Raw genomic sequence first — 12,132 nt, 5'->3', positions numbered from 1 at the left:
TTCGAGCTACTTGAGGGCTTTGTGATTATGACCTATCTCCTAGGGCTCATGAGAGTCTTGAATGACCTATCAAGTGTTATACCAATCCATATAATGATTGTATGACCGATATAGTAGATTTGTGTCGAATCCTGTGTTCTAGAAAAAGTTTCAATGATGATCAATCGACTAAAATTTGGGCATGTCTCTAACAATCGGCAATGGTTTGGTTTAGTTCGAGAGTGTTAAACTCAAACCAAACCAAACCGTTTAAAAAAATTGAAACTTAAACTGAGCCAAACCAAACCACGAAACTATTTAAACTAAAACCGTTTAAACTAAACTGTTACAAAAAATTCAAGCTCAAACCAAACAGTTTTAGAGACTTTTAAATGTTTAAACCTTTAAATCATTAAAACCATCGTTTTGTGATTTGGTTTTGGTTTTCAAGTTAGCTCAAAATTCAAAATTTCACCTTTTAATTTAAAATTTTTAAAATTTTTCAATATTTCAAACGTAAATTTTTTAAAGCGTTTGAACTGCAATTTCAAACCGTTTTAACTGAAAACCGTTAAACCAATAAAGGCTCGAACCGAACCGAGCGGAGCCGGTAAACCCCCAAGCCGAAACTGAAATCAGACCGTTCACAAAAACCTGAACATGAACCTGAATTGAACCAAACCAAACCGTTTAAACCATTAAGACGCGGTTTCGCAGGTCGGTTCGAACCGAACCGAACCGTTGCCAATTGTTACATGCCTCCAAACCAATCTGGTATGGTATGTACTATGGATGATGTCCTCGACCATGTATCTTTGAATGTTCGGTGCAACATCCTGGGCTGGCTTCTCCTGGGAGGTATGGAAAGATTTGGATATAAATATCCAAAGAAGAAGTATTTAAAGAACACAAAAACCCCTGTTTATCTGTTGTACATTGAGTGAAGGGGTCTAGGCCTTTACACCATCCAATCCATGGCATGAAACCTTAGAAACAAACTACCAAGAAAGAAGAAGAAGAAGAAGAAGGAAAGGAAAGGAAAGGAAAGGAAAGGATGGAGCAGTGCTTGGGACCTTCCTCCACATTTAATCACCCTCTTCATTACCATCCTCTTAATACCTCCCTTAATCCTCGCCTTAACTGTTCTCCTTCTCTCCCTACCCATCGATTCTTTGCTACTTGTGCCCCCGGTCTCGAGGAGGTTGTATCGGCGGAGCTTTCGCACCCGCCTATTTCTGCATCTGATGTGGCGATCGGATCCTCCGGAGTCTCTTTCTCGGGCACTCTTCTCACAGCTTATAATGCCAATCTGTGGCTCCGATCCGCAGTTCGGGTCCTTGTCGAGATCGCGTCTTCTCCCTTGAATCAACAAAGGAAAGGTACTCGAAAAGACCCCATATATGAATTTGTTAGGGAATGTGTGGATTGGAAAGAGATTCTGGCTATGGATGATGTGAACCGGAATCGAAATGATGGCGATCAAAATCGTTGGAATGGAAATGATGGGTTTAATAGCACACATGGAAAGCGCAATTCCGGTAACTATAGAGGTGATAAATATATGTCAAATAGCTCAAGGTCTTCTTGGCATTTCCGGACATTTGCTGTACAGGCACGTGCCCACAATTGCTATCTCGTGAACAACACCATGTTTGCATCGGTTCGAGCAAAAGATGCGATATGTGATTCCATCCGGGATTCCTGTGGGGGTTTGAAACCACAACCCCCCGAAGAGGGTGGGGCATCTGCCGACGTTCCTTTGTTCTTGTCGCTGTACCGGGATCACGCAACCCTATACAGAGATATGAGTGGCATAAGTTTGCATAGAAGAGGATATAGGGATGTGATGCATAGGGCAAGTTTGAATGAAGCTATAGCTGCTGGGATACTTAGTATAGCTGGATGGAACCCGAGGATTTCTGGTTTTGGACTGTCTAATGAGCGTCGTGTTGAAGGGGACAATATGGCTTTGTTAGATCCGATGTGTGGTTCAGGAACCTTTCTGATCGAAGCTGCACTCATGGCATGCAACCGAGCCCCAGGCCTCATGAGACAACATTGGACTTTCCAGGTACACATTGATTTTCTATATGTAAACCCGCCATATCAGTTGCATTTTGCTAGGTCTATTTAAAATTGACCTGCATCACTTTATGTAAACTCTCTCTATCATGTGGTCAGGGAGATCAATTTAAATTAGACCTTGGACATGATTCGAGAACCTATTTAAAATGGATATGGCTCACTATATGTGAAACTTCCTATATCACTTTGTGTCCCAATGGGCCTATGTAAATAGACCACAATCCCCATAGTTAAACCCCTCTATGTTGCATGTGTTTTGGGAGGTGTATTTAAGGAGGCCCGGGTCTCAAATTGCAATGTATAAACCCTCCATAGCTCTTGCATTCCAAGAGGCCTATTTTAAAAATCCTGTTTATATCTGGATTTTTCCATAAATAAAATTCAGGCTTCTCCTGTTTCCATGGTACTGCACATTGGCATAGCAAAATGTGTAAATACAAAATCTTAAAGGTGACCTCTCTGTTGAAATCACGTGCTATGTTTACATTGAAGACTTGGGGAAAATGGCCTTTTGAGGTAATGATAGGTCTATGTAAATCCTGTATATCATGTGTGTATCAAGATCCTATTGAAAGATACTGTTATATGTGGATTTCTCTGGGTCATTTTACATGCACTCATTTTCACAAACTATATATACCCCACTAAAATGATACCCATCAAGATTCTATTGAGAGAATCCGTTATATGTGGATTTTTCTTGGTCATTTTAGATGTAAAACTCTTTATATCACTTGCACTCTTTTTCTACAAACTATATATACCCCTACTAAAATGATACCCGTCAGAATGAAGTAATATTTTATTTTTAAAAACTGTTTCTAAGCTTATTAGATTTGGGTTCTCTCAAGGAAAATGAATTCTTTTCTTACTTCATCTTTAAATGATATTCATTTGTATGTGTGTAAAATGAAGGAAACCATCTGTATCACATGCATTTGAGGCCTATTTGGAAACCCATTTATCTGGTTTCATTTTACACACATACAAATGAGTACCATAAAGAATTCATTTTCCTTGAGAGAACCCAAATCTAATAGGCTTAGAAACCATCTGTATATCACATGCATTTGAGGCCTATTTGGAAACCCGTTTATCATTTCATCCATTCCACTGGGAGTGTACAATCCCTTAAAGTTGAGCACTTCTGTAATGAAATCATGTGTAGAAAAAGAGCTTCAAAATAACTCTTTTCTTGAACTTAAGTGATATGGTTATAATGACTCATGAACATTTACTCTTTATAAAATGTTGCCTTCTCTTTCTCTCTAATATTTTCTAAGAAGAGATTTAAAGTGCTATATATATCGATCACAGACATGGCATGATTTTGATGAGGAGTTGTGGAACGAATGCAAGAGAGCAGCAGTCGAGAGTGTTGTTTTGCCTCCGAAAGAACTTGTATTATTAGGAAATGACATTCATGAAGGGGCGGTTTCATTGTGTAGCAAAGATGCCAAATCCGCTGGTGTTGATCATCTTATTGACCTTTCCTGCAATGATTGCGAAGAATATATCCCACCAATCAATCCAGGCTTGGTCGTAGTTAATCCCCCTTGGGGTGGTCGACTGGGTTCTGATAGGTAAAGTATATCATACACTTACAGAAAGCAGAAAGGTTTGGTTTCCATAGAATTGGTTTCTTCTACTTTTAATAGGTTTCAAAATAAATTGCAGCTGCAAAACAAAGCTTGATTTCCGTATATTATTAAATTTGTCTTGTTTAATAGGAAAAATCAAAAGTTATACCCAAAAAAAGATTTATAAGGAACTGTTTTTGTTTTTTTTCTCTTTTAACTGGTAAAATATTCATCCATATTCCAAAATGCAAAAAACTGTTTCTATGGATTTTTTTTGTTTTTCTAGTTTGATAACTTGAAAAGTCATCCATTTTTCATTGTTCTGATGCAAAAACCTCAATTTCTATGGGTTTTTTTCCAAATTTAATGGGGCTCATTTGGGTGCAATTGAAGTTATGACCTACTATTCATTAAACCTCAGTTTCCATGGGGTTTGTTGAATGTCGTTAGGGTGCAATTGAACTTATGCATTAATATGTTTGTTGCTTGTCTTTGAATAGCAGGGATGAACCGGAGAACGTTCTTCCTATTTGGCAAGGCCTTGGAAGTTTTTTGAAGAAGAGATGTAATAATGCCGATGTGTATGCTCTAAGTGGGAATTCATTGGCAAGTAGAGGATTGCACATGAAAAGCAATAAGAAATGGCCGATTACTGTTGGTGGTTTAGAATGCAAGTTGTTGCATTACTATGTCTTGCCACCTAAACAAAACAAGACGAGTTCTTCAGAGACTGTTTTAGAAATGGTGTAATTTCACATTGTTGTGCATTCCATGTGATCATAATGATGTTCATACCACAATTTTAACATGCAAGTCCTTCCATCTGGAAGGTCGTATCATCATTTATGAAGGAATCATAAAGCGTCATGATTCATAATTTGTAACTCTTAACATCCTTAGTTATGGAGTCATTATCTGATATCCTTATCAAGGAATTATCATTTGACTTCCTCATTCAATGAAGGAATCATTATTTATTGCTCATTTGATATCCTCCAAAAATGTATAGTAATGAAGAGAATGTATGGTATTCTCAAGTTTAATTTTATTGTACATTCAGCTCAGAGATTGATGGAGAATTAATTGAATGCATATGATCATTTGGTGTTTGTAACTTTACCAATATAATGTGCAATCAAGTGAAAAAAGACATAATAAAATGTTGAGTAAGCCAGTAACAAAACCCAGTTGTAGAACATCAGTCTTTGGGATCATCTTGAAAATGTCCCATAAAAAGTTTTAACCTTTCCCAATGAAAGAAGAGAAAAATGACATAATAAAGGCACAAATTCTAAACACAATGAATGTGATTATGTTGAGGTACATTCTGTTTCTCATGATACATCAAACATATATAATATTTAGCCAATATGCCTTCTCTGATTCTTATATAGAGCCTTATAACAAGGAAGCTGATGAGAAATCTAGTGCTACACAATCGAACTACAACAAAACTATTAAGCGAATGACTGCAAGGCAGGTGCTAATAAAACAAATTCCTCTTCAAAGAAAAGCAAATAACTTTAATGTGATTCATAGCACAGTTTAATAATCTGATTTATTTACAACTGGTTAGCAAGATCACTTGGGAAAACAAACTAATCTGATTTCTTTCCAACAGATTTGCAAGTTCGCTTAGGAAAACAAGCAACAATGCATTCTTTCAGCAAAAGTTGACTAATCTGATTACAAGTAACAACACTCTTAGATGCCCTTCAAGTACCATGTGGTTCATGAGTTGACTCAATAAAAGAAGTAAAAACACATTTTAGATGCCTTTTAACGAAGTCCAATCATCTGATTTATATACCATGGTTCGCAAGTTTTACTTGAAAAACAAATAACCCACACCCACCACCATCACATGCATTTCACATATGATCCCATCCAGGATTAAATATTAGTCAAAGCTCCACCTCAAAAAATAGAGGGTGGTCGCTTTATTTCTACCATGCACATGTTTGTTTCATCGAAAAAGGTTGGTCTTCCCACTTCTAACATTAATTCCCACCAAAATTGAAGGATGACTTGATGCTTAAAGTAGAGCATAGTACGCGTAATCCTCTGCAATTTTTTGTATTGGGAAATAGCAAAGATTCACACTTTTGAAATGGGATGAAAATGGCATTCATGTCTTCTGTCTTGCCTTTTCAATGAGTGGTTTCAATTGCTTTTTCTCAGCCAAGATCTTGAGGAAATTGAACAAGAAAGGTATGTAATTATGTTTACGACGAATATTCTCTGTTTTCCATTTCTTGAATTTCTCCTCTTCCATAGCTATCTTCTCTACAACACTCGCCATTTTGGTTTCCACTTCAGCTAAATTCTTCCTAAGTTGCCCAAAAGAACTCAAACCATAGTCAATATCCATGTGATGATCCTCATGCTTTATTCCGAGCTGTTCCAAAATCTGGGCTTTTTGTTGGTGGAGTCTCTCTAACTCATCATTATACATCTCCTTGCGGTTCCTTATGATTGCCATCAAGTTGAACCGAATCTCGCTTTTAGAGTATTTCTCAATCCTTTCTTGAATAACGGGTTGTACCATTTTCAACCAATCCATGCTATCAGGATCACCGCTTCCACACTCCCCAAGTCTTATTGGTCCTTCCTTTAATCCGTCCAGCTCATAAAGTGTACCATTTACAGGAAGATAGCTGATAAAGTGATATACATCATCGTCTTTATCGGCCACTTTCTGCTCATCGGGAACAAATGGCTCCGGCCTTGCAAAACTATTATGTGCCGCTCGGATGGCTTCACTATTGTTTATCGCGAGCCCTTTCAGCTCAGGTGGGAATTCCTTTGTAAATTCCTTCAGCATGGATAACTCCGGACCTATGTCTATCTCTGGTTGATTCATAAGAATCGAAAGAATGGCTTGCGTTGCACAAGCATTGTTTATTACCTACATTTTAGTTTATATAAGAAGCAAGAAAACACTCTTTTAAATCAGATGAGAAAACACAAGGCATAGAGGACTCGATTAGTAATACAATGCTTAACAACCTACCTGGCTTGCAAAGAACAAGTTTGAATCGTATTCTTTCATGACTGGACGTGTATCGCGCTCTCCTGGCCTCCATTTGAACAAAAATATGAAACCATATACTGGCCTGCACATATTAGAGAATTACATCGATGAGGCTAACTAATGAAAAAAACTGAAACCCTAAAATGCACAAATTTGTACCTTAATAAACTTAATGATTCAAGATCCAAGCTATAAAGCTCCTCCACCTGTAACCATGACAAAAAAAGAGACAAAACGAAGTTAATAAGCGAGTGAGATCTACAGAAACTTATTGATTACTGTAATGACGTTTATTTTTCTTTACACTGATTATATTAGTGCTACCAATGGTTTGGTTTAATACATCTCTGAGTACTCATCATACATGAATATGGAAACAAATATATTGATCTGATGTAAAAAAGTTAACAATTACATTTATAAATATTTATTGGGCAATGTCATGACTTGCTCTCTAATCAGAATCAGAATGACTCGGTAATGCTTACTAATACTTGTAAGCAGTACTAGTAATAGAAAAAGTAGAAAGAAGTGCATGTGCGTGTTGATTTTGGAGAAGTTAAAAATGAGTAAATATTATGGATGGACATTCTCAAAGAATCGATGAACATTACAATGATGATGTGAATATGGAAACCAAATTACAGTTTATATGAAGTGAAAACCTTTGCATTAACAGGATAGTTTTCTACATTAAAAGACCTGAGTGGACTGTTTTATACAATACATATCCTGCATGTAAGACATAATATTGCTCAAAGAGCACAATGAGCTCTCAAATTTCTTTATATTTATGCTGTGAGTTCAAATAAATATTTACGATTGATAATTACAAGCTCACTTGATCTAGCTTCCTATATGTAAATCCTTTAAGATCATTTCATGAAAGAAAAACAGACAAAAATGCATTGTTTTACCTGAACCCCTTTAACTTGCATCTGTTGAATAAGCTCTGTAAAAACACCTACACCAAAAAAAACATTCTATGAGATAGAACAGATGCATTATACATCCTACTTGTCAAGCCTCCACGTCACCAACCCACTAACTTAGGTTCACATTTTTTTCCTTAAATTTCGTGTTAAACTTGATGATTCATGGTCCCTATGAGTTCAATGTAACTAACAAGGGTGCTTTCTCATAGGCTCCTCTGTATGCTATCAACAGCATTCTCATACTGGAGTTGGAGGAAGGATTACAGCAACAAAAACTAGATTGTTTTGTACTCAATCAAGCACTCAGGATCAATTTATTAAAAAACCAAGGCCGTCATTGTTCATACTTCCACCACGATTATGAGAAAGAGGCATGAATCAACCTAAAAGGTTATCCCGATGTGATACAAGGTTTGAACATCCAATATCCAGCCACGTCATAAACACATTTCTGTTGGGCTATTAGACACTTCATAACGTTGTAATAACTCCTGCACTAACCATTGGAATGAAGTGTTACGAATTAGAAGATCTATGGACTTTTAAAAAGAAAAGGATTTGCCTCAAGGCTTCAAGTCTGTACTTCTTTGTATGTGATCTTTAGGAAGGTATGGGAGGTATCTCTGACTACAGGTAGAATTCTGTTACTTCTGCCTCTGATTTCTTGCATTCTTCAACTACAGGTAGAATTTTGTTACTTCTGTCTCTTTCTAAAATGTGTTAAACGGCTTCATGGTGGCCACTGTCGATTACTCATCTTGTCTAATAAGTGCATGGGAATTCAAACGTGGAATTCAGTCACACTTAACAAATACAGCCTAGTTCAGGATACAGATTTATTTCTATATACTTGGAAGTTGAGCATTGCCTTCACTAAAGATATGGAGCAGGAGCAAAGGATACTCCACCCTTTCACAAATAATAAGTGCCATTGAGTTCACTTCCAGAAGTCACAGACAAAAAACTTTATTATTTAATCCTTTTTCCCTAAATATCAAATAGAAGACATGCACAAGAGCTAATAAAGTAACACAATTGTGATATGCACACGCCATCTAAAGACGTTAGCACAAAAGCTCAATACATTTGTCACTCGTTGTGACACGTCAAAATCTTACTTTTACTGCATGAAGTGACAAAGTATCATTTGAAACGAGAACTTTTGTTTGTTTAATTACAATAACAAGACACTTGATAAAATCAGCATATCCAGAATAAACATACAACATGGGAGACTATAGAAATTCCACGATGATCATGTATTTTCCAGTTACCGTGTTTCTTTTACAATCTGTATCGAAAGTTTGACTGTATTAACCTCTTAGTAAAGATTTTTTAATTTATCAAGGGAATTGTTATTACAGCCCATAATCAAGTATTAAGATTTGAGACCTAACCAATTCGAAACTCATTTCTCTGAAAAGTATTTAGGTCATTGATATTAGTAATACAAGCAATTTTATAGATCAACATAGCATGGCGTCACTGATAAATTACAAAATTTGGATTTAATTCAACCTGGAAAGAAATGAAGTAGCAGAATAATAAACAGTAAAAATTGTACTATGAATGAGCCTTCAACAACACACAAAATGACATTTTCCTCCCTTCTTTTCTTCTAATTACAGAGATAAACAGAAATTAACATTATCTTCTTCTACACAAAAAATGTAAAAGCAAGAGTTGATTCATATGCACAACTTTTGTTCTTATTTTAGGGTTTAGGGTTTGAAGGGATGCACAGAAACAAAACCAAAAAGTAAACAAAAAGAGATGGAGAGAGAGAGAGAGAGAGAGATGGGGGGGAGGAATAAGATGAGTACCTGGGTCAGACTCTATAGTACACCAAGACATGGTTTCTTTCACTGTCTCTCTGTGGGTTTCTTTATCTGTGTGTATGTGTGTGTGTGTGTGTGTTCCTTTGCTCTGTTTCTCTGCTCTTCCAAAACTCTGTGTAAATTCTTCTTATTTACTCTTTAGCCCTACACTCTGCTTAGAACGAAAGACAGAGAAAGATCTACTCTCTTTCTCTTTCTCTTTCTCTCTGTTATCTGTGTCTCTGTTCTTCCTCCAAAACAGAGTGTTTATAGGAATTGTGAAGACACTACCCCTGGGTTTTTCTTAATTCCAAAATATGCCCCTCTCTCTTTGTCTCTTGTAAGCTTAGTGTCAATAGCTCTAAAAATAAAGATTATGATGCTTCTCGCAGGAACCCCGTAGATCTTTGTAGACCCAAATGACCGTGGTAATGAGCCACTTGAAACTCCAGAAATCCTTAAACAACTTGGCCTTGGCCTGGAAGTTCCCTCGAATCGTAGATCGAATGAATGCATCGCCCATGGCTTAGAGGTCGTGTGGGGTTTCAAGTCCCTCTATACTGTAGCAGTTGGAACCTCTGAGTTATGCAATCATTAGGCCGCTAGTGAGAAATCAAATGGGTTTCTTCTCTCCCTTCGATCACTAAGCAGTAGTCCTCTGGAAAGAGAGGATATTGGGCTTTTGAGAACACGTCCAATGGTGAGGAAATTCAATGATGGGTCGTCAAGAAATACACTTTCGACACTTTGGGTGACATTGAAGCTTCTCTTTGGGGTGGAAGTATGGGGCAGTTGCAACCCTAAGTCCAGTTGAAAAAAGTCTAAAAGTGGACCCAAATCATTTTGTTACAAATGTGCTCCACGTTAAGAAAAAATTGTTGTCATACACTTCCCTATGTCTTGAGATGGGATCACTTTGCATTGAGATCATAACTCATGGAAAATGGTTGTTGATACATGCTTATGGATCGAAAACACTATGAGGAAAATGATTTGCCACTATGAAAATGAGATCAAAACACTTGGAAGATGTATAAAAGAATTCAAAGAAATGAACTTCTATATTGGACCATTGTAAATTGGTAATGGTTGGAACAACCCATGTGGACAATGTTAAAATACACAACATATAAATCACAAGTGCAAAAAACAATACTTGAAACAAAATTACAATTTTGAGACCACTAAAAATTCTAGGTTAGTAGCTTTGAAGACTCACAAACTCTAAAATGCCCAACCATTCATTCACACATATCATCTTGTTGAAAAGGGAAATTAACAGCGTATATACAACTAATTTTAAAGAGTAGATTATAAATGGAAAAAATAAAATTTATGACTTGTAAATGATTGCTTGGATATTGAGCAAGGAGCACATTTGGAACAACATTAGCTAAGACTTATCGAAACTATCCCCAACAAGCTTGTCACTAACTCAAGATTCAATTGCGTTGGAAATATCTAAGGTTATTGTGAGCATCATGGACAATGATCTAATGGTGAGAGCCCTCCAAGAGACGGCACGACTCATTGCTTAAGAGAATCTATAAGGGCTAGAAGCTATGTCATAAATCTCATAGTTAATTGCTATAACAACAAACTTTTGTGGGTAAAATGTAGTTTGATGGAATTTGTCATTGTCTCCAACCTGTAACAACACACTTCCAAGTGCAAAATCGTTTGCATCAATCTCAAGGATGAAGGGCTTGACTAGTCTATGTGCTACTTGAGGGGGACCATTGTGGACTTAAACCCGGAAGATGGCTTTGTCGAGGAAGGATTGCAACTGATGAAATTAAGATGCACCTTCTTAATTATTGTTGATACACTTGTCGGTGCCTTCCCTATGCTTAGGAAAAATTATTTTGTAGTTTGTTTTGTAACATACAATATGGCATGTGCGTGATTTTTAATATATAAGTGTTTATGTGTAAGTGATTGAGTGCATATATGTATGTTTGCATGTTCTTAATTGTTTGTATATGAATTTTATGTATGTGTAAGTATGTGTATTCACGATTGAGCATGTCAAATTACGTGCATTTTTTTGTGCTGCACATGCTTGCACACGTGCGTGTGTGTGTGTGTAAATGTATGTGAAATTATGTATGTAAATTTGTTGGTAATGTCATAGGAATATGGGGAAATTATAAAAAAGGGAGTGGGTGTGTGTGGACTTGTGTGAGCGAATTATGGGTATGAAATTATTATTATTTTTCAAGAAAACATATCCTTCCATTAGTTTTAAAAAGCATATCAGCTAGAAATACAAAATAGATGGAAAGGAAGTGCCTATTCTTCCCCAGACCGTCTTGTGCAAGACAATGGCAATTCTTCATTTGATAGACTTGATTGAGCACTTCCTCAATAGTTGAGACATACCATGAATTTGCATATGATCGAAGCAAATCAATCTTCCTCATCATGTTCATATTCAACATATCCATATACCACATTTGGGTCATCTAATCCTTGAAAAACTTTATATGCATCAAATATACCACCACATTTAGTGTACATATTTATCAACCCTTTCAAGTCTCTCTTTTAGGATATACGAATGAAGAAGCCTTCCACAATATACAGAACCAACATCAATGTATGAGTTGAGGATGCATATGAGTTTTAGTACGAATAGTACATGAGAATCATGCTCTTCTTGGGTCTTCGAATAAACCAATAGATCATCCAAATAGATGATC

General features: G+C 36.5%; 2 protein-coding genes across 3 annotated transcripts; one reads left to right on the top strand and one right to left on the bottom strand.

The window, feature by feature from the left end:
* The first annotated feature begins 909 nt into the window (after window positions 1-909).
* On the top strand, window positions 910-4,697 carry LOC147865804 (uncharacterized). Its single transcript, XM_087316163.1, has 3 exons — window positions 910-2,050; window positions 3,382-3,647; window positions 4,148-4,697. Exons 1-3 carry the CDS (start codon window positions 1,034-1,036, stop codon window positions 4,392-4,394), a joined length of 1,530 nt encoding a protein of 509 aa, XP_087172289.1. The 5' UTR covers window positions 910-1,033; the 3' UTR covers window positions 4,395-4,697.
* A 724-nt stretch (window positions 4,698-5,421) lies between these two features.
* LOC147865803 (ubiquitin carboxyl-terminal hydrolase 2-like) lies at window positions 5,422-9,566 on the bottom strand. 2 transcript variants are annotated; one of them, XM_087316161.1, is made up of 5 exons: window positions 9,437-9,566; window positions 7,596-7,642; window positions 6,838-6,884; window positions 6,658-6,760; window positions 5,422-6,552 (listed from the first exon to the last, which is right to left on the bottom strand). In XM_087316161.1, exons 1-5 carry the CDS (start codon window positions 9,465-9,467, stop codon window positions 5,773-5,775), a joined length of 1,008 nt encoding a protein of 335 aa, XP_087172287.1. In that variant the 5' UTR covers window positions 9,468-9,566; the 3' UTR covers window positions 5,422-5,772. The 2 variants fall into 2 exon arrangements, with proteins under 2 accessions (XP_087172287.1, XP_087172288.1); XM_087316162.1 differs by lacking the exon at window positions 7,596-7,642 and having other exon boundaries at window positions 9,437-9,507.
* Window positions 9,567-12,132: the final 2,566 nt, after the last annotated feature.

Source organism: Azolla caroliniana, unplaced genomic scaffold (genome assembly GCF_043228905.1).
Source record: "Azolla caroliniana isolate FFs.n. ecotype wild unplaced genomic scaffold, voAzoCaro1.0.p SCAF_3, whole genome shotgun sequence".
Classification (NCBI taxonomy): domain Eukaryota; kingdom Viridiplantae; phylum Streptophyta; class Polypodiopsida; order Salviniales; family Salviniaceae; genus Azolla; species Azolla caroliniana.
This window is presented reverse-complemented; position numbering and strand designations above follow the sequence as displayed.

Bases quoted from the DNA above. Each gene is read 5' to 3' on its own strand.
- LOC147865804 (XM_087316163.1), top strand. From the start codon at position 1,034: ATGGAGCAGTGCTTGGGACCTTCCTCCACATTTAATCACCCTCTTCAT. The intron at 2,051-3,381 runs GTACACATTGAT...TATCGATCACAG, and splicing joins GACAACATTGGACTTTCCAG to ACATGGCATGATTTTGATGA. The intron at 3,648-4,147 runs GTAAAGTATATC...TTTGAATAGCAG, and splicing joins GGTCGACTGGGTTCTGATAG to GGATGAACCGGAGAACGTTC.
- LOC147865803 (XM_087316161.1), bottom strand. From the start codon at position 9,467: ATGTCTTGGTGTACTATAGAGTCTGACCCAG. The intron at 7,643-9,436 runs GTACTCATCTTA...TTTTTGGTGTAG, and splicing joins TACTATAGAGTCTGACCCAG to GTGTTTTTACAGAGCTTATT. The intron at 6,553-6,657 runs GTAGGTTGTTAA...ACTAAAATGTAG, and splicing joins ACTTGTTCTTTGCAAGCCAG to GTAATAAACAATGCTTGTGC.